General features: G+C 43.5%; 1 protein-coding gene across 1 annotated transcript in view; it reads left to right on the top strand.

The window, feature by feature from the left end:
* Positions 1 to 344: 344 nt before the first annotated feature.
* Positions 345 to 22,787, top strand: part of lrp5 (low density lipoprotein receptor-related protein 5) — a 210,757-nt gene continuing 188,314 nt past the window's right edge. Inside the window, exon 1 of the mRNA XM_038808188.1 lies at positions 345 to 557. Within this exon, the coding sequence (XP_038664116.1) occupies positions 503 to 557 (55 nt within the window). The 5' untranslated portion in view covers positions 345 to 502. The remainder of the gene's footprint in view (positions 558 to 22,787) is intronic.

Here is a 22,787-nt window from a genome sequence, read left to right as displayed (position 1 = left end):
GACCTTGTCCCCACCCCGAGTGTCACGTTTCACTTTCAAGAGCGAGGGCTTCGGGAGAACAATTGTAAAACTAGGTGAGGGCGACGTAAGGGCAATCGGTTGGCGGGCACCTCCTTCTGAAGGTCCTGTGGCACTGATCCAAAGACAGACATTCTTCAACTCAGCCTAACTCCCATTTGAAGGGAGGGAGGAGGGGGGGGAAGAGACCCCGCCTCTTCCCGCTCTCTATTGGCCGGGCGGGGGGTCAGTGATCTGCCAATACAAGAGGGGAAAGGTGCAGGGTCGCGGTGCTGATTGGTGGGGGTGGGCTGTCCATCAGGAAGGGTTTCCGCTGGCCATTCGGCGGAGTCTGAGGGAAGGAGGAGGAGGGACGGGGAAAGTAGCCCAGCCGGGGAAGAGCTGGCGGCAGGGCAGCAGCGAAGCAGGAGGGGGGTGCCGCAGTGATACATTGTAACCATGGGGCCTCAGTGAAACACTTTTTCACGTCTTCTTCCAGCTACAAATGGAGACTTTGTTACTCACGTTGGTCGCTTTTAGTCACTGCTGGGTTGCAACAGGTAGGTAGGTGCGGGTTGTTGTGCGGAGGGCGCCGGGCTGTTTGCTACATCTAATCAAGCCTGCCTTGTTGGCTTGTCCCGCTGCTACTTTTGTGGTAAATGCCCCAACCGAAGTGAAGAAAATCCACGATTGGACCCGTTCCTGAGGCAAATCGGCGATTATCTTTAGACCCCCTTTCGGTGCTAAGCGATTTATCCCCCCCCCCCCCCCCCCCATGGAAATCAGACAAAATAAAATATCTTATTTTTATTCGACGGCTGCCTGGATCTTGGACCGTCAAATGTAAAATTGTTGGCTTCGGTGAATTCAGATCGATTGACTGTGAAAAGTTTTTTTGGGGGCTGGGGGGGGGTGGGAAAAATCGCACTAAGGTCACAAAGACAAGAATTTAAGATGTGGTGTCGGGTGTCACTTCCCAGTATTCTGAAAAGTGCGTCAAAATCTATAAGACGCAACCTGTATAAACTCGTAATAAATGCAAAGAAGTAAGCAGCAAACGTTCCTCTTTGTGACTGCCAACACATTTTATTTGGGTTAGTAACATCCACTCATTTGTTTGCAGTTTGCATGTGTGAGATATTCCTGTTCGAGAAAGGGACAACAAGTTGCAAGTTTCGAACTGAACTATTTGTTAAAGTTGGTTAATGGATAATATGTATCCAGCGCACAGAAGCTGGAGACGCGCACAGTTTTTTTCACGGAATGTGGCCAGGCTATGAACATGTCGAAAATAAAACCCGAAGCTTTGAAACGTGCCCATAAGAGGGGAGCACAATTTCCTTTTGCTAAAATGTGCTAGAGAACTGGATTAGAGATCATGTACATGAGGTTGTTGGTAGGAAATTAAATGGTTTATTAATTCCTTGCGCTCTCTGGCCCAAGCTTTATCTTTTTCCAATCAGTTATTTTATTGAAAGGGTTAAAAAAATATATATATAACTAGGTCCTCCATGACCCAAGCTTAGGAAATGATCCCATTCTTTGTTCCTCAAAACAGCTTGTTTAATTTGACAAAGTGTGATTGATTTTCTGCAAACAAGTTTTGTATAAAGCTGCGTTTTTGAATTATGTTTCCGTGTTTTGCAATTTTCAAGGCTGTGAATTGGATAAATGCCCTGTGGATCTGTTTCCTTATTGACTATTTTATTCACTATTGGATATTTAATGTGCATGAGTTAACTCCTATTACAAAAATCACAAAGGTGAGAAATAATATTCCAACCTGAGTCAAGTGTGGGAAATAACATTGAAGCTTCCTTTTTAAAAATGTTGTCTAACTATTGTGTTTGGGAAATAAAAGTTTATTTGGCTTTACAGGCATTTGCTTGACCATGGATGGGCTCAGCACACATTTGTGGCCCTGACATTCAGATGCAGCATTTATGATGTTACTGGGCTCTTGGGAAAATTTAAGTTTCTGCGCACTAAGTTTTTATTGTTCAAGCTGAAGTATTGGGATTGTTTATGGTGAATTTTATAAGAAACTTTTTTTTTAACATGCTTTTAATTGTCCCAGTTTCATTACGTTTTAAAAAAAAAAGAGATCAAACTATGTTGCAAAAGTTGGAGAGAGGATTTCAGATCAAATGTGCATGTTGATGTAAGCAAATTCGTGTCTGGGTGACTCTTCATCAGAGTCATCCAGACTCGAAATGTTAGCTCTGTTCTTGCTGCACAAATGCTGTCAGAACTGCTGAGATTTACCAAATGTTTAACAATAACAATATAGGGATGGCTGAGGATGTCTGATGAGTTCACTTGACACAATACTTAAATGTGCTATTGCCACTTTCCACACTTTAAAGGTATGTGCATATGTAATTTGTTAATTTTTTACTTAATTGTATATGAATTTTTTAACAATCTTGTAAGGAGCAAGATATCAACTGTCAGATTATATATTTTAGATCAGTCTCTTTGACTGGAAAATATATTTTAGAGGCATTAAGTAGTTTTAAAGAGCTATGGGTACAGTTTCAGAATAAGGGGTCTCCCCTTAGTGGAGTTGAAGAGGAATGTCTTCTCTTAAGGATTGTTAAAACTGTGAAATCCCCTACCCCAGGAAGAAGTGGCAGTTGGTTTATTGAATAAAGTCAAGGTGGTTTTCATCTACAAGGGATTTGAGGGTCACAGGGGACAAGCAGGAAAGTGGAGTTGAGGCCCTGATCAGATCAGCCACAGTATTATTGAAGGGACCAAATAGCCCATTGTCGCTTCCTATTTCCTACGTTCTTCTTGTGTTGCTATCACAGTGCATTATTCAGCCAATAAAATCCAAGAAGGCCCCTGATTTGTATTTATACTCTCTGCTGAACTAGCTAATCTCAGCTAGACAGTGGTACTTGCCTAGGTGAATGAAAGGAAAACTTAATCAGAATTCCCACCACTGCTGATTATTCAATAAACCCAGCTGGATGTACAAGTACGTGGCTGTCGAATGAGGACATATTGAGTTTATACACATGGGAAAAGTTCAACGTATGGTTTATTGCTGGTCGTAGTCAAACTGATTGGAATCATATCACAGCAAAGGTTTAGGAGGGGAGGAGCAAGAATTAGCAAAGAAAAGGGAAAGAAATCGGAAAAAGGGATAGAAATCGGGAAATTTATAGTAAAGAAATTGACTTGTGGTCATAATACATTACCGGGCTAGTTTTGATTATTTTTGTATCAAAAATGTCTTCAGCATTTCACATGAAAGGTCAGGGCTTGAACTCGTGATCTTCTAAGCTTAGGGGAGAATGCTACTGTTTAGTCCAGTGACCCATTAAATAGAATAAAACAGTTGGAACAAATTGAAGGACTCTTGCTTTAAAAGGCCTGAACTCAAGTGGCAAAGCCAGGTCTTCAGTTACTTGATTCACTTTTTTCTATGACTACAACTTGGCACTCTTGGGCATCCTTAATGTCGTAAAGCAGCCACTTGGACTAATGGGAGATTAATACGATAAAATTGATACCAAGCCAGAGAAGGTGACAGCTGATAAGTAGCTTGGTCAAAGAGGGAGGAAGTTACAATTATCATAAAGGAAGAAAGGGGCAGGAACTTTTAGGACCTTGGCTGCTGAGGAAAGAGCCATGCGTAAGGGGCAAAGGAAAATGGGGATGTGCAAAAGGCCAGCTTTGGAGGAATGGAGAGTTCTCAGAAGGTTGTTGGGCTGGAGGAGTTCAGAGATGGGCAGGGGCAAACCCGTGGATAGATTTGAGAAATCGGATGAGAATTTTAAAATTGGGGGCGAACGGGAATTGGTGTGCCCCTGGAAATGGGAAGCTTAAGTTCGTGGAGAGTGCAAGGTGAAGGCTGGCTGGGAGAGCATTGGAGTCGTCCAGTCTGGAGGTAACAACAGCCTGGATGAGGGTTTCAGCAGTTAACGGGGAGAGACAAGCAATGTTACAGAGACTGAAGTAGGCAGATATATTGACGAGGTTGTAGGCAATATGGTTAAACCCGAGAGAGTGGCTAGGCCGGAAGATAGAAAAAATATCGAGCAAATGGAGTTGGTGGCAAGTTGGGGTGTTGAAAGCTGAAAGCAATGTCTTCAGTTTTCCCAGTGTTTAGAGGAGATTTTGACTCACCCAGAACTGGAGGGCAAGCAGCCTGACAGCACAGTAGCATGAGTGGTTGAGAGAGGTGGTGGTGCGACAGAGCTGAGTGTCATTGGTATATATGTGCAGCGTGTATTTTCAGATACTGTTGCTAAGTGGCAGAATGTAAATGGCAATTAGTATAAGGCCAAGGATAAGTCCCTGGGGATTTCCAGTTATAACCGTGCCAGGACATGAATAGAAGCCATTGCAGGAGATTGCGACCATAGAGATATGACTGGAACCAAGACCGGGCAGTCCATCCGCTTGGTTAATGGAGGAGCTGCATTGGAGGAGTACGATGTTTTTTCTTTTTTTTTTAATAAACAATTTTATTGAGGTAGTTTTTGGCTTTGTAAACAGTTACAGACATCAACAGAAAGAAAGCAAAAAAGGCAAAAATGTGCAAACATCCATGTACTTTCAATACTTCAATCGTGACATACTGCACAAGCCTGCTCCTCTCCCACCGGTACTACCCGCCATTTTATCCCTCCGACTCTACTCTACTCTACACCCCCACCCCCTGCTGACGCTCACTCTCCCGCAAAGAAGTCAATAAATGGTTGCCACCTCCGGGCGGACCCCTGTACAGATCCCCTCAAGGCAGACTTAATTTTTTCCATACCCAGGAAACTCGACATGTCCGCAAGCCACAACTCAGTCTTCGGGGGCTTTGAGTCCCTCCACGCCAATAGTATTCGTCGCCGGGCTATCAGGGAAGCAAAGGCCAAAACATCGGCCTCTTTCTCCCCCTGGACTCCCGGGTCTTCCGAAACCCCAAAAATTGCCACCCCATGACCCATCGCCACCCTTATTTTTAGCACCCGGGACACGACGTCCGCAAATCCCTCCCAGTACCCCCTCAGCTTAGGGCATGCCCAAAACATGTGAACGTGGTTTACGATGTTTTTTTTAACTGTTTTTGTTTTTAAAATTTAGAGTACCCAATTCATTTTTTCCAATTAAGGGGCAATTTAGCATGGCCAATGCGCCTAGCCTGCACATCTTTTGGGTTGTGGGAGCGAAACCCACGCAACACGGGGAGAATGTGTAAACTCCACATAGATAGTGATCCAGAGCCGGGGTAGAACCTGGGACCCCGCCGCCATTGTTTTTTTTAACTGTTTGCCAGTTTGTGAAAGTTAAGGGGCGAACAATGTTTGCAGTCACAGGGTGTCATTGTGATTTTCATCAGGGCTGTTTCAGTGCTGTGACAGGGTTGGAAATCTGATTGAAGATGTTTCAAACATGGAACAGCAGGAAAGATAAAGACAGATTTATGAAGCACCAACGCATTCAAAGACTGCCGAAGAAAGAGGGCTGGAAATGCGGTGGTTGTGTGAAAGGACAGAAACATCACGGTGGCTTTTTTGATGAGGAAAAACAGTGAGAGTTGTTTTAACCAAATATAATGTTGGGTAGTATGGAGGCCAGGAAGGGAAGCTATATAGCTTGACATTAAGTGAGAATAGGATCAAGAGAGGGGAGTTGGGTTTTGAGGACCAGGTGTATTCAGAGAAGCTGTGGCTGTTGACACAATGGTTAGCACTGCTGTGTCACAGCTCCAGGGTCCTGGGTTCAATTCTGGCCTCTGGTGACTGTCAGTGTGGAGTTTGCACTTTCTCCTCATGTCCGTGTGGGTTTCTTCTGGGTGCTCCAGTTTCCTCCCACAGTCAAAGATGTGCAGGTTAGGTGGATTGGCCATGCTAAATTGCCCCTTATTGTACAAAAGATTAGGTGGGTGTTACTGGGTTACGGGGATAGGATGGAGACGTAGGCTTAAATAGGGTGCCCTTTTCAAGGGTCAGTGCAGACTCGATGGACCGAATGGCCTCCTTCTGAGCTGTAAATTCTATGACTCAGGTTTGAAAGAGCTAGGAGAGAATCTAGAGAAAATCCTGGAGGAAATTTTAGCTTGGTGAGAAAGGAGGGTGGGGCGGGATGAATCAGAAGCAGGTGAACTGATGGTCTCAATTTTCAGGACATGGAAGACGATGAGCTCCCCCTGTGAACAAAAAAATAATCCATTGAGGTGTGTTACGTTCTTGTACCTCTTTCCCACTATGACTGTCAGATGAGTGTTACTTAGGTTCTGATGGGAAGTAAAGGCCATCTGTCTGCTCTACTCCTCTTCACAATTTTTTTTAAAATTTAGAGTACCCAATTATTTTTTCCAATTAAGGGGCAATTTAGCGTGGCCAATTCACCTAACCTGCACATCTTTTGGGTTGTGGGGGCGAAATCCACGCAGACACGGGGAGAATGTGCAAACTCCACACAGACAGTGACCCAGGGCCGGGATTCGAACCCGGGTCCTCAGTGCCGTAGGCAGCAATGCTAACCACTGTGCCACCGTGCTGCCCTCCTCTTCACAATTGACTTATAATCACAGAATGTATACTGTATTTGTCAAAGGATATGTGAGGTCAGACGTGACCAATTCTAGATTGTCCACCTTTTCAAAGATTTTTTTCTAGCGCCTCAAAAAGATTTAAATGCTAGTTTATAAAACAAAAACTTGTATTTGCCCGTTGCCTTGAACATAATGAAGCATCCCAAGGCACTTTAAAAGAAGGTTATTCAACAGATTTGACACTGAGCCATATATGGAGATATTAGGATAGACAGTCTGAAAGCTTGGTGGAACAGTTGGGTATTAAGGAGTGTCTTAAAGAAATAGTGATTTTGACATTTCTGGAGGAAATTGCATTTAGGGCAGCTGTGGCAAAAAGCAAGACTGCCAGTGGTGGAGCTTTTAAACTCGAGGATGTGCACAAAGCTGACGTTAGAGCAGCACAGAGATCTCGAACAGAAGGGCCAAGTTATTTTGTTGAGAGTGCTGGATGTTCTTCCCACACATTAGTTAAACAATCGCACTTTTTAGGAACAGGATTCTGATTTTTCCATGTGTACCAAACATGGAGAAAATATTTCCCTATTGTTTTTGCATTCGGATGCTAAAATAATTATAAATATTCTTGGTGATCATACAAAGATTGACGGAAAAACTGATGTAAAAAATCTGGCTACTCAACTTAACACGTTGAGCATGATGCTTATGACAGGAAGGAGTGCAGCGAATGATTCAAGAATGATTTGTACCATTTATCACCGCGTTGAGACAGTGAGACCTCCTTTGAGTTTTGCAGTTCTAAAAATGTGTATAGATTGGGACTTTTCAATTATGATACCTGGAAAATTATAGGCCCCTTGCACTTCAAATTATTTTGCATAGCAGCTGCTTTGAACATTCTGCATCTGTTGGAGTCTCTTCAAAAGGCGCATGATTGATTATGGTGCTTCTGAAATTAAATTAAGAAACTCAAAGGAGAATGTTTTCTTTCATTTTTTGTGAGCACCTCAGATTTTAACTTTTTTTATTGTCAGTAACTTTGGATACTTATTCCTGTGATCGTGCCAGACAGATCAGCTGTTCCATTTCCCTTGCAAGTATGTCTGATACCAGAATCATTTATTGACAGACAATGGGGGGGGGGAGAGGGAAAGAAGAGGTCAAATTGAGGTATACAAGATGATAAAAGGTCTGGATAAAGTACATTTCTATATGCTGTGAAAGCTAGATGGTCGGCAGCCAAATAACTCATAGAACATAGAGAAATACAGCACAGAACAGGCCCTTGGGCCCACGATGTTGTGTCGAACTTTTGTCCTAGTTTTATCATAGTGTCCAAAATTCTATGATAATCTAAGGGCAATTTATCACGGCCAATCCACCCAACCTGCACATCCCTGGACCGTGGGAGGAAATTGGAGCACCCGGAGGAAACCCACGCGCACACGGGGAGGATGCGCAGACTCCACACAGACAGTGACCCAAGCCGGAATGGAACCTGGGAGTGGAAGGGTTGCTTTCTCTTGTGGGGCATTCTAGAACGAGAAGTCGCAGTCTCAGGATAAGGGCAGCAAATTTCAAACAGGGATGAGGAGGAACTATGTCTCCCAAAGGGTCATAAATCTGAACTCGCTACCTGAGAGTGCAGTGGATGCTGAGACAGTGAGTAAATTTAAGGAGGAATTAGACAGATTTTAAATTAGTAATGGGTTGAAGGGTTATGGAGAATGGGCAGGAGAGTGGAGATGAGGCCAGGATGCGATCAGCCATGATTGTACTGAATGGTGGAGCAGGCTCGCAAGATTAAGTTGCCCATTCCTGCTCCTCGTTCTTGTGTTCTAAGAAAAAACTATTCTGTCTGATTACAGGTCTTGGTCTGTAACCCTGTAGGCAACAGCACCACAAGCACAAATCTGGTGTTCTTGATTAATACGGGAATTTCTTGATTGATATGGGAATGAGGGGTTCTGGGGAGAAGGCAGGAGGAGAATGGGGATGAGGAGCATATCAGCCATGATCGAATGGCGGAGCAGACGCGATGGGCCGAATGGCTAAATCTGCTCCTATATCTTGTGGTCTTCTGGTGATAGCTTGCCCAGCTGTACTTTATCCAGCTATACTTTATTCACAGGTTTGTTTTATTTACAAGGAGGTAGAAACATTTAACCATGTGCACAACACTTCATGTAGACTTGACAACCCAGAAGTCTGGCATTATTTATGACTTCCAGTTAAATATTGTTAATGCAGAATTTGCTGCAACCAAAGCTTAGTGTCTGTAGCTGCCTGCAGTCTGAAATTGATAATAGGCTAATATTTTAGTAGCTGGTCTATTAAAACGACTACAATTACATTTTATAACAAAGGCACAAAATTAACTGCTCGTTATCATAACGTAACAGTTTTATCTCTGCATGTTTAATGTACTGTTTTCAATATGTTGTAGGGAAAGTTGCACCTAAATCAGTGTGTTTCCGTGTGTTACTTTAAATTGCTCCCCTCATTGTAAGATACAAGCCATGTTTCAAAGGCTAAAATTCATGTTTGTTATTTGTGGTAAAAATGACAAAGTTGTTTATCAATATAATGGGGCTTTGTCAAAGGGAAGTCTTGTCTGACAAATCCGTTAGAGTTCTTTGAGGAGGTAACAAGCAAGTTAGACAGGAAAATCAGTGGACATGATTTATTTAGATTTTCAGAAGGCCTTTGGCAAGGTGCTACATAGGAGACTGTTAAATAAGTTAAGAGCTCCTGGTGCTTAGAGTAAGATCCTGGCATGGATAGAGGATTGGCTGACTGGCAGAAGGCAAAGAGTGGGGATAAAGGGTTCTTTTTCAGGATGGCAGCCGGTGAGTCGTGGTGTGCCTCAGTGGTCTGTGCTGGGACCACAACTTTTTACAATATACCTTAATTATCTGGAAGAAGGTATTGAAGGTATTGTTACTATGTTTGCAGATGACACAAAGATCTGTAGAGGGACAGGTCGTATTGAGGAAGCAAGGGGGCTGCAGTGGACTTGGACAAGCTAAGAGAGTGGGCATGAAGTGGCAAATGAAATATAATGTGGACAAGTGTGAGGTTATGCACTTTGGAAGGAGGAAATTAGGCATAGACTATTTTCTAAATGGGGAAATGCTTCAGAAATCAGAAGCACAAAGGGACTTGCGAGTCCTTGTTCACGATTCTCTTAAGGTTAATATGCAGGTTCAGTTGGCAGTTAAGGCAAATGCAATGTTAGCATTCATGTCGAGAGGGCTAGAATACAAGGCCAGGGATATACTGTTGAGGCTGCATAAGGCTCTGGTCAGACCCCATTTGGAGTATTGTGAGCAGTATTCGTCCCCATATCTAAGGAAGGATGTGCTGGCCTTCGAAAGGGTTCAGAGGAGGTTCACAAGAATAATCCCTGGAATGAAGAATTTGTCGTATGAGGAATGTTTGAGGACTCTAGGTCTGTACTCGTTGGGAGTTTAGAAGGATGAGAGGGAATCTCATTGAAATGTACAAGATACTTCGAGGCCTGGATAGAGTGGATGTTTTCACTTGTAGGAAAAACTAGAACCAGAGTACACCATCTCAGATTAAAGGGACGATCCTTTAAAACAGATGAGGAGGGATCTTTTCAGCCAGAGGGTGGTGAATCTGTGGAACTCTTTGCCACAGAAGGCTGTGGAGGCCAATTCACTGAGTGTCTTTTTAAGGCAGAGATGGATAGGTTCTTGATTAATAAGGGGATCGGGGTTATGGGGGGAAGGCAGGAGAATTGTGATGAGAAAAATATCAGCCATGATTGAATGGCGGAGCAGACTCTATGGGCCCAAGTGGCCGAATTCTGCTCCTATGTCTTATGGAAAGCTCAAATAAAATCAGAAAACATTGGAAAAACGCAGCAGGTATGGCAGCATCTGTGGGCAGAAAAACTTTTGAGTCCATTCTTCCGGATGCTTCTTGTGAAGAAGCCTTTCTGCTTTGTCTCATGAGCAGGTGCTGATATTATAAGCCAGATATTGCTGCAGCTGGGCATCTATCCACACCTGCTAATAGTTGGACTTGCGTTTGCAACTTTCAGCTCAAAATATATGTGCTGACAAGTTGGTGAGAAGGGCAAGTTTATAAAGGCAGAGAGCGAGAGATGGGGGCGGGGGTGCAGGATATGAGACCTGTCTGAACATGGAGCAATGCTCCTTAACCAATGAGGTGAAGGGGTTGAAAAATAAGTAGAGGAAGGACCAATCTGGAGACAAATTGGGTGCAGAAAGAGTAATAGGGAAAAGGAAGAATTGGAATAGGAAAGAGAAAAATGTGACAGAAAAGAAAAATACATTTAAAGTTTTGATATTTTTAACTTCTGGAAAATTTCAAAACCTGAAGCAATGACTCTCTACATTTGGAATAGATAGTTTGCAGTGCCAAAGCGGTTGACTGGAAGTCATTAAAAGGGGGCAGCACGGTAGCACTGTCTGTGCGGAGTCTGCACATCCTCCCAGTGTGTGCGTGGGTTTCCTCCAGGTGCACCGGTTTCCTCCCACAGTCCAAAGATGTGCCGGTTAGGTGGATTGGCCATGTAAATTGCCCTTAGTGTTCAAAATTGCCCTTCGTGTTGGGTGGGGTTATGGAGATAGGGTGGAGGTGTTGACCTTGGGTAGGGTGCTCTTTCCAAGAGCCGGTGCAGACTCGATGGGCCGGATGGCCTCCTGCACTGTAAATTCTATGATAATCTATCTATGATAATCACATTGTGAAAAGGATTCTCGCAACTGACAGGTGTTAACATTCTGTGGAGAGTTAAATGGGGGAAATACCAACAAATTTCTAAATCAAATAAGAAGGAGCCTCCGTGTTGAAAGCGGCTTTCATTAAACTGTGGGCAGAGTGATGTAATTGGGGCGGCGTGTTTTTCGATATTCATAATAGCCATCAATTTTTTAATTACTTTCACAGGAAACTTTGCTCCAATATAGTTATTAGTCATCAAATCATTTTTAATTTTCAGCTTTGTGGCCCATTGCTATGTGATGTATAAAATTTCACTACCAGGAAAAAAAACATGATTCTCAAATTTGCTTGTTTTCCATTTCATTAAAAAAATTGGAAATTAGTACTTTGAGCATAAGCCAAATCAATTCCAAAGATAAGTAAGCAAAAGATGTAGAATTGAATGAATTTGCGAAACAGCATTCACCCTGCAGCAGATAGCAATGATCCCTGAAAATAATTTTACAAACTCCTAAATTATATGCAGCACAGAAGTGGGCCATTCAGCTCAACACACTTGTGCCTCTGTTTATGCTCCTTCCAAACCACCACCCACTTCTTTCATTTAACCCCATTGACATGTGCTTATTCCTTTCTCGCTCAAGTTGTTATCTAGCTTCCCCCTTGAATGCATTTATGCTATTTGCCTCAACTGCTCCCTGTAGTAGTGAGTTTCACATTCTAACTACACTGTGTTAAGAAATTTCTTGATTTTTGGACCACTGTAGCATAATTTGGCTCCAACTCCCATCGACAAGTTTGCTAATGATACGACCATGGTGGGTTGGATCTCAAACAACGACGAGTCAGATTACAGGAGAGAGATAGAGAACATAGTGGCGTGGTGTAATGACAAAAATCTCTCTCTCGACGTCTACAAAACTAAGGAGCTGGTCATCGACTTCAAGAAACTTAAATGTCGTACTCACCTCTGTCTGCATCAATAATGCTGAGGTGGAAATGGTTGACAGCTGCAAGTTCCTAGGTGTGCACATCACCATCAATCTGTCTTGGTTCACCCATGTTGATGCTGCAACCAAGAAAGCGCAACAGCACCTATACGTTCTCAGGAAATTAAGGAAATTCGGCATGTCCACATTGACGCTTATAAATGCTTACAGATGCACCATAGAAAGCATCCTATCTGGCTGCATCACCGCTTGGTATGGCAACTGCTTGGTGCAAGACCGGAAGAAACTGCAGAGAGTTGTGAATACTGCCTAGTCCATCATGTGAACCCGTCTCCCATCTGTCTGCACCTCCCCACTGCCTTGGGAAAGCATGCAGCATAACCAAAGACCCCTCCCACCAGGGTTATTCTCTCTTCCAACCTCGGGCAGAAGATACAACAGTCTGACAACACGCACTAACAGATTCAAAAACAGCTTCTTACCCGCTGTTACCAGACTCCTGTATGATCCTCTTATGGACCGAACTGATCTCTTTACACATCTTCTCTATTGTTGTCGTGCTATACTCTGTATGCTTCACCCTATGTCGATGTATTTACGTTTTGTTTTTCTCATATGTCCTATGGTTTTCATGTATGTAACAATCTGCCCGAGCTGTCCGCAGAACAATGCTTTTCATTGTACCTCATCAGTACACATGACAAATCTAAATCCAAGATATTTACAGTCCCTAGTTCTGATTTGTCGTGTAAGTAATTAAGGGGAGGACGTGCAGACTCCCCACAGACAGTGACCCAGCCGGGAACTGAACCTGGGACCCTGGAGCTGTGAAGCATTTATGCTAACCACCATGCTACCGTGCTGCCCTAATAGGCGTTGAGTTTGGTAAAAGGTATCCTTTCCGAATTAATCACTTCAATGAAACATTGTCACATTGATTACATTTGAATTGCTGTTACTTCCCCCCACATTCTGCACCTGCACCAACAAAGTTTGTATTTGATACTTGGTCGTATAAGTCGGCTCCTGGTTTTAGAAAGGTTTCTTTGAAGGTTTGAAAGTTGATTTGTGCACTGTGATCTACGGTAAATTCTTCGCCTTTCAATTCAGTCCCTCGAAGTGAACCCGGCTGCTTTGTTTGCATTTGTGTGGTTATCGTAATCTGCAAGACTACTTCCAGGAATCTGTGTGTAAAGCGTGTAAATATGGTGGATTTTTAACCAGGATTTCAGGTTAAAAGCAAATCTAGAACTTAAATATAGATGATGAGAGACTTGGATTAATCATTAAAAGGCTACCGCTGATGATTCATGTGGCAGTGACTAGCTTCAAAGTATTGAATTGCCTGTAATGTGCTTTGAGACATATAGAGGTCATGGAAGGAGCTGTGAAAGGTGCTATATAAATGCATGCTCTTTCTTTCTATGGCTGACTTGAACACTAGAAGTGATTTTAAAAAGTTCCACTTCAGAAGCAAAGTGAGTAATGGATTAAACATTTTTGTTCTTTTAAACCTGCTATGGGTTAAAGGCACTGATAATATTTGTCTATGGAACAAGAGTGATTGCATGTCAAAAATAATTCATTGGGCAGAATGCGCTTTAGGATATCCTGTGGATGCGATGAGGCCCTATTTAAATGCAAGTTCTTTGTGCGATGGCTTTGTGCTCCTGGCAGCCTCCTAGAACAATGCCAGCTGGGTGTGTTCAGAGGTGCTTTTAGAGGTATGAAGCTGTGTTATTTGTACAGCTGGGGGATTGGGTCCAGCTAGAGGAAAACTACATGTTTTTGTGAAAATTTTAAGGTGAGAAGGAGGAGGTTGGGAAAACGCGCCAAAGCAGCTGCCATAAAATATCTTGAAGATTACTCAGAATTTGACAATCAGACTTCAATTATCTAATTCCATTGATTTAAAAAAAAAAATACTGACTCAGTTGCGATAATCCTTTACTTTTAAATTGGAACATAGAAATTAAGCTTTTCATGGAAGATAAAGTAAACATTAGCTTTCCTTGACATTGTGGCATAACATTCGACAAATTGCACAACTGGCAGCTAATCTGGGTTGGCAAATTATTGCCAACATAACAAGGCACTGAATAAATTAATTACTGTAAAAATAATGTATTTTTGAATTGGTTTCAATACTTCAAAAATTACCAGATAATGAAAGGAATGTTGAAAACTATTAAAGCTTTGGGTGTTTTGTGTCTCGGTCATTAACAGAATGCTGTCATTACTCCCCTTTGATTTACAAACTTGAGAAAAGACATCCAGGTGAAAAGACAGTTGTAACTCTTTTAGACCGAAGTACAAGAAACCTATAATCGGATAAATGGGAAATAAAGGAATGAGAGCAGCAGTTTCAAGCTGAGACCACCATGGAACTGGGGTCTTGAGTTTTATGTGCAAGTAGATTATAAAGCAAATTACATAGTGTATTTTGCTACAGATCTCTTCTGATTTATAGTAAAAGGTGCTTGGTTTATCCATTGAAAGGAATGTTAAGAAAACAAAGCAAGTTTTAAGGGATTTAAATTTGTACCGATAAGCATTAGAAATAGGGTATAGTTTTAGGTGTGTTTAGGTTAGTTTAATGTTTCTATGCCTGGAAGGGTAAGACTATAGTTAAATTCATGCTGGACAAAGTTGTGTGCATGTGTGGGAGTAGCTTAAGTTCTATTGTGCTGAGAGAGGGCTACAGTGTGAAGAATAAATAAAGGGCATAAGCATGTGGGTGTTGCTTAGCAACTGGGGTCTTGTAAGGTAGAGAAGCTTTTAAGTTTTAGTTTAGCTAATTTGATTGTAGTTCAAGATGGGTAGTGAGAGAGAAGGCAGCTCTGCTGGAAGCAGTTGGTTTAGAGGCTAGAAGGAACGTCTTCCTCACCTTTGCAAGGGGAAAAGTCATACCATGGAGTAATGGTTAAGAAAACAAGGGCAGAGATTTGAAGAGCAACTAGTTAAGGAAACTAGAGTAATGAAGAGAAGTTTCCAAAAGGTCAGAGGTTAAAAGTACTAGAACAGAACACTGTTCAGTAAAGACAAACACATCTGAGAAGTAGACTGAGAGGCCAGAAAGATATTGGGAGTCGTTTGTGAGATTTTACTACAGCCTGTGGAACCCGAATTTCAATAACTATGGAAGTTGACAGCTGGTTCTCCGGATTTGTGCAAAAGCGGTAAGGACAAAGGAAATCTTCTGAGTGGGTGATTTAAAATCCCAGATTGGATTCACTATTAAAAGTTGAGTGGGAGCTTTGGTTAAAAGAGCCAAAAGTCTGGATTTCGGAATGCAAACTGCAAAGGGAAAGCATTATTATGAGATGAATTTTATTTTTTAAAGCGCATTTTATCCCCCCCCCCCCAAAAATAAAAATCACCCACCCTCCTGCGCTGAACAGCTCCTCAAACTCGGTCACAAACATCCCCCACCTTTTCTCAAACTCCCTGCTGAGTCCCTTAACTCATACTTTACCTTCTCTAACCTCACGAAGTCATACAGGTCACCCAACCAAGCCGCTACGCCCGGTGGCGATACTGACTGCCACTCCAGCTAAATTCGCCGCCATGCAATCAGAGAGGCGAAGGCCAAGACATCGGCCTTCCTCCTCTCCATGAGCTCCGGCTACTCTGAAACACCAAATATCGCCACCAAAGGGTATGGGTCCACTCCCTCCTCCACTATCCTGGCTAAGACCGCGAACACTTCCGGCCAGAATCTTCCTAATTTGTCACAACCCCAAAACATGTGCCAGATCTTCAATATTTCTCTGGATGCAGCCTGCCTCCGCAGCCGGTGCACCAGCATACTCGTATTGCACCCCTTCTCCCTATACTCGCATTGCACCCCTCTTGCCATATGCAGTTCCTTACCACCCTCCCCGTTGTCAGCCTGTCAAACTGCCCCTGCAACTTTTTCCTCCTTGCCAATTCCTCCACGGTGGGCACCCTCAAATATTCCCTGTCCACCTCCACTATCTCGCTCACTAGACGGCCATGTTCTGCCCTCCTTTCCTTATTCGCACAAACCCTAAATTAGATCATTTTTCCCCGGACCACTGCCTTCAGTGCTTCCCCACAAAAATGCCCGCCGACACCTCCCCATTCTGATTGAACGGCACATAATCCCTAATCACCAACCGCAGCTTATCACAAAAACCTCCATCCGCCAACAACCCTGAGTCAAACCTCCACCCCGGCCTCTGCTCTCCCATACTGAACCGAATATTCAGCCAGTGGGGTGCATGGTTCGAGATAACTATCCCCGCATACTCTGCTCCCTCCACCCCAACCAAAATCTCCTAGCTCACTACAAAGTAATCAATCCTCGAATACACCTTATAGACGTGTGAAAAGAAGGAACACTCCCTTCCCCCTGGGTTCTGAAAGCACCATGGATCCATCATACCCATCCTCTCCATAACCCCCCCACCCCAGCTCCCTTGCCATTTGTGTCCTACCCATCGACCTGGGACTCGATCTATCCACCCTCGGCTCCAGGACACAGTTAAAATCTCCTCCCATGATCAACTGGTACGTGGCCAAATCGAGGATTGCTGCCAGCAACCCCCTCATAAAACCCAAATCACCCAATTTGGGGCATACAAATTTACCAACACAACAAACAATAGGCTCACAATCACATATCTCCCACCTGGATCCATCTCCTCCTTCGCCCTCACGAATCCCATTTATTTGCTCATTATAATCGCCACACCCCTCGATTTCAAATCAAACCTCCACCCCTTCCTAACCTGGTCCTTCACACGGAGGTGTGTCTCCTGCAAAAAGACAACCCCCACTTTCAAGCTCCTGAGGTGCGCGAACACCGGCGACCTTTTAACCGGCCCATTCAGTCCCCAGACGTTCCCCGTTGGCAACCTTACCGGAGGCTTGCGCCTCCAATCCCCTCTACCGTCCGTCATCTTCCCCACTTATCTCCTGCCCCTTTAATTTCACTCTGTACCTAGCCCATCCCAGATGGCCCCTTGGCCATGTCATCTCTCGCCCCCTGCCGCGTTGCAGAAACCCTCCCCCTGCCACCCCTCTTGGCCTTCTCCCCCACCACCTCACTTCCATTCACCAGCATAACCTGCTAGTGCGGCTGCCCCTGCCCAAAGGCGCATCCTAATATGCCCACCCCCCACCCCCACTCCTCAGCTCAAAGAAGAAGGCTTCCTGCTGGCCTTACCCTCCCCCACCCAAACAAGGACTTCTCCTGACCTCCAGGTAGCCTTCTCCAAAAGCAAACAAACAGATGTTAAACACAAACCGTCCATTAAAACAGGAGGGGGGATGGGAACATCCATCCCCACATAAACCTTTCACCCCTACAACTCCTCACAATCTCAACATTGAACAGAACCCCCCTCCCCCCACACAAAAAAAGGCGAAAATCCCCAATCCCTACACCCACTCCAAACATGCTCCCGACCATTACATAGTGCCAGCACCCCGGTTCCCAAGCATTGTCCACGCAGTTCTCCCCCAGTTTATGCTCCTTAATGAAGTCTTCGGCCGCTTCTGATGTCTCAAAATAATACTCCTGGCCTCTGAACGTCACCCATAATTTCGCTGGGTAGAGCACCCCAAACCTGACCTGCCCCCAGTACAGCACTGCCTTGGCCTTGTTGAAACCTGCCTGCCATTTTGCCAACTCGACTCCGATGTCCTGATACATCTGGACGTTATTTAACTTCCAGCTGCAGCTACGCTTCTCCCTGGCCCACTGTAGAATTTTCTCTTTCGCCACAAATTAATGGAGTCTCACAATCACCGCCCATGGCGCCTCCCCAGCTCTAGGCTTTTGCCTCAGAGACCTATGCGCTCGGTCCACTTCAGGTGCCTTATCCAGCACCCCTTCTGCCACCAGTCCCGCCAGCATCCTCGAGACGTACCTCGTGGCACTCACCTTCCACTCCTTCAGGCAGTCCCACTATTTGCAGGTTCTGCCTTCTCGAGGCGTTCCCCTGCTCCTCCACCTTTGCCCTCAGCGTTTTACAAAGATCTCCTAGAAGCTCCGCCTCCAGAGCATTCACACGATCACTGTGGTCCGCGATCGCTCCTTCAAACTCCCGAATCTGTGACCCCTGCACCTCCAAACTACTCTTCAGGGGTGCCACAGCTTCTGCAATGGTCTTTGCATGATCCTCATGATTCCTCTGTTTATGGAATTCCTCCCTGATAAAAGCCATCAGTTCCTGTATCTTGGGCTTTCCAGCTTGCCCCTCCCCCGCCTGCATGCTGGAAGAGACTGTCTGTGAAGCACAAAACTGTTTCTACTTTCCAGCCAAACCCCTCTCTGTTTTCTGCCGGGTCCGGTGATCAGAAAACATACCATTCCAGGGGTAAACTACTCCTCAAACATTCACCTGCGCCTTTCATCAAAATTCCATCTGGATCTGGGTAAAAAGAGCCCTTTTCTGTGACTTTGAACAGGAACAGGCCTTTATGAGACCAATCACTCCATGGTCACAAGCTGAAGTCTTGAGAGAAGATTTTTAAAAAGTGTGTTTTTGGAAGTGGAGTTTGGAAACTCTCGTGTGACAATAATCTGGTAGATTCAGAGAAAACTACAGGCAGTAATTTGGGTTCAAGTTGTGTATTTGACCGCAACCAATCTGTGTGCTTAGAAACAAACTTTGTGTTAATGGGACCGTTGTAGCTGACAATTTACTTTGTAATCCATGATATTAAAACCTGTGTGCAATTGTTCAGCTCAGGGGGTGGAGAGACAGTAAAGGAGTATTGTATCATTATCCAATTGTTTTATGTTCAATGTTTTTTCTTGTTCACACTAATTTGCAGCCCTGTGTCTCTGTCCAACGTTTATTTTTAAAAGAGTAAAAGTTCTGGTCTTTTGAGGCAGGGTTGCATTCTGGGATCTTCTCGTCCAGTTATAACATCAACTGGGATCGTAATATGAAAGAATGTTAGCATGAAGTATTTGCAGAATTAGTTTGTACTATTAATATTTTGGGAGTCTATACAAGGACAATTAAAACATCAATGGGAAAAGAAACACATGCTTCTCAAACTACAGCTATGGTCTAAATTAGAATCAAACTTATTTTTATTTCTGCGAATGCAAAAGGACACTTTCTTTCATTATTTTATATTTCTGTCCGTTTCAATTAATTTTTTGAGAGATTTATTTGCTGTAAACCCTGTTCCGTGACCAGAATACATTGAGTGATCAACAGGAGTTGATTTTTCAAGGTAAAGTCGAAGTCAATCACATTGTAACTTTGATGGATTTGACCGTATTTGATGACTTTGAGAAGTCGAGCAATTCAATTCTAATTAAATAGGCCACAAATATTTTAATGTTAATTTTGTACTTTTAACTGGGGGCATATTGGAGACCCGTTTCTTTGGGATTATTAGCTAGAGCAACAATGTAGAATTATTCTACTCCAATTAGTAATTAAAAATCTGTAGTGATTTGGAAGTAGTTTTGGTAAGGTTATCCCAAAGGTTTTCAGAAAGACCAAATGCGATGTAGCCATTTGTTACATGGCAAAAATACCTACATTATGTTTTTATGAATATTTTCAAAGTTTGCTTCTTGAATCAGTGGAGTGAAGCTTGTTGTGGCCCTTTGCAGACTTACCTAATGCATTTTTGTTTTTCAAATTGGTCTGTCGTCAGTCTGGGTAGTTGAGGGGAAAATGTAACTTGTGAGGATGCCAAAAAGTACATATGGGGCGAGAGCAAGCTAGGGGACTTAAAAACAGAACAGGATAATTATATAGTATTTTATCAGGGATTGGTAACCATTGAACTACATAACTAACCAGGGATAGCGCATGGCACGTGCAGGAACATGCATGCAAGATGCCTTCTGAGGAGGTTAGCTGTGAAAGCTGTCACATATGAGGCTGTAAATTAAGTGCAGATCCAAGGTTAAGGCAGACACAATTAATACCAGTCCAGACACTTTGCAAGTTAGTTTTAAGGAGGCAGTAAGCAGTTTGAGACTCTGGTGCCAAAAGGGAAAACCACACGCACAAATAAAATGCTTGATGTTTCGATGTTAGGGTATGGCTTCAGGAAGCCGACATCAATGCTTGCAATCAGGTTGACATATAGCAAAGGTCTATCTTGCTCTGGACAGTATGGCACTCACTTTGCAAATTATATTCCTGATTTTTCAGGAGGAAACTTGATGGATGATTTAAAATTATTTGACTAAGGCATTTATACAAAGAAAACAAATAAGAGCTGAAGCAAAATTGTACAATATAATAAATGCCCAGAAATGAAAGATGATGTTTGTGAGGAAACTGAATCCACGGGGAGAAAAAGATTGTCAACATTCATTTGGCTTGTTCTCAAAGCGATTAAAAGCAAGTTTTGTTAACTTGGGCAGCACCATGACTCTGTGATCATGACGCCAATGATACTCCCACAGTCCCAGAACTGCGTATTGATCGGCTATAATACTTCTCGAAAATATTTTGTTTTATTTGAAAATTCTCTTCCATTTCTGTTATCGGCCCCATTTATGACTGGTCCAGAGGTTCATCAAAAACAAAAACAGTTTCATCACTAGTATGTTACTTTCTGTTTTGAAAGGATTTTACTTTAGTTTGTTAGATTTTCTCCCTTTTATTGTTGTTCCTTCCCTTTTTCAACTACTGACCTGACCTCTCTGGAGCCAGCGGCAGGTGTATAAACATTTCCACGGTTGTACCAGTGCCCCTTTTGGTAAAATGATATATTTTCATCATGATTACCAACTGGATTCAAACCTCTAACCCTTGAGGTCTATACTATTATTTCCATTCCTATTTGATTGAGATCCTTAAAATTTCCATGAGTTTCAAAAAAAAAAATAAAAATTATCCTTTTGGATATATTTCTACCCAGAACAGTACTCCCACGTCTTTTCAGGTAACACTAAGTGAGATGATTTATAAATAGTCAGACTGCTTGACTGACATCCACTTTGATGCACGGACATTTTCTTCAGCTGAAATTAAAATGAAAATCGCTTATTGTCACAAGTAGGCTTCAAATGAATTTACTGTGAAAAGGCCCGAGTCGCCACATTCCGGCGTCTGTTCGGAGAGGCTGGTACGGGAAGTGAACCGTGCTGCTGGCCTGCCTTGGTCTGCTTTAAAAGCCAGCTCTTTAGCCCAGTGTGCTAAACCAATATGCCATACTATTGCCTTTAATCCCCACCACTCACACCCTCCATCCATCTGGCAGTCATGCATGAGATTCTGATCGCATGTCTGCACCATCATGAAAACCACCCCCTGGATTTACCTATTCTAAAGCTCTCCTGGCTGCCATCCCGTCTTCCATTCGCCATAAACTTCTGAACTCATAGAAAATTCCGGTTCATCCATCACTCCTGTGTTTACCAGCCTACATTGGCTCCCAGTCTGGCAATGCCTGGGAAATTTTAATATTTTCACCCTTGTTTTCGAATCCCTCCTTGGCCTCGCCCATCTCTATTTCTATACCTCCTTCAACTCCGCAATCCTCTGAGATCTCTGCGTTTTAAAAAAAATAATCCTGACTTCTCGTGCAACCCCCCCCCCCCCCCCCCCCCCCCCCCCCCCCCCGTGCATCTTAAATGTTCCACATTTGGTGGCTTTGCTTTCAGCTATTGTGGCTCTTTCCGCCGGAATTTCCTCCTTTAGCCTCTGCACCTCTCTACCTCTCTTTCCTCCTTTACGAAACTCCTTACAACCTATCCCTTCAACCATGTTTTTGCTCATCTGCCTTAATGTCTTCTCCATTCCATCATAACAAGACAAGCTGTGTCAACTTGCTGCATTCTGATTTTTGCTGATTGGTGGGAAGAGGAAGAAGGTCACCTTCATCAGAAAATGTCTAGTCCTGTATGAGGTACAGCCATTTAAGCTTATTGTGATTTTGTTGAGCCATGATGTAGCCGTGATGCTACTTGGTTGAAAAAGCATAACTTTTGTAGTGTACTTATAAATAAAATATAGCTTTTCTTGGTTCCAAACAAAAATAATAGTCTGCAAATGGTTAATGTCTCCATTATTATCAGATATTTTGTGGCTTCTGTTGACCTTCTCATGGGCAGCACGGTAGCACAAGTGGCTAGCACTGTGGCTTCACAGCGCCAGGGTCCCAGGTTTGATTCCCCGCTGAGTCACTGTCTGTGCGGAGTCTGCACGTTCTCCCCGTGTCTGCGTGGGTTTCCTCCCACAGTCCAGAGATATGCAGGTTAAGGGGATTGGCCATGATAAATTGCCCTTCGTGACCATAAAGGTTTGGAGGGGTTATTGGGTTACGGGGATCGGGTAGAAGTGAGTGCTTAATTGGGTCGGTGCAGACTCGATGGGCCGAATGGCCTCCTTCTGCACTGTATGTTCTATGTTCTCGGAGTTGATGAAGAGTTGGCTCCTTAAGGGGATTAACTGTGAAGCTCTGGATTCCATGCTGAGCCAAGAGTTGTGGACACAGGCCAGGTTTCAGGGCATTAATCCCAAGAATTGTGCTGTTGGTGATCATTTGAACAGATGTCTGATGGTGTCTGCTGAATGTCTTTTGGCTTTTGCTTCTAGGTTTACATTTCTCTGGAAATGCTTTAGAGTCCATTAGCCCTTTCCCTAATTTGGCGCAAGTTGGGAACTTGC

This window comes from Scyliorhinus canicula, chromosome 9 (genome assembly GCF_902713615.1).
Source record: "Scyliorhinus canicula chromosome 9, sScyCan1.1, whole genome shotgun sequence".
NCBI lineage: Eukaryota > Metazoa > Chordata > Chondrichthyes > Carcharhiniformes > Scyliorhinidae > Scyliorhinus > Scyliorhinus canicula.
The sequence above is the reverse complement of the archived record's forward strand: the minus strand, read 5'-3'. Positions and strand labels throughout refer to the sequence as shown.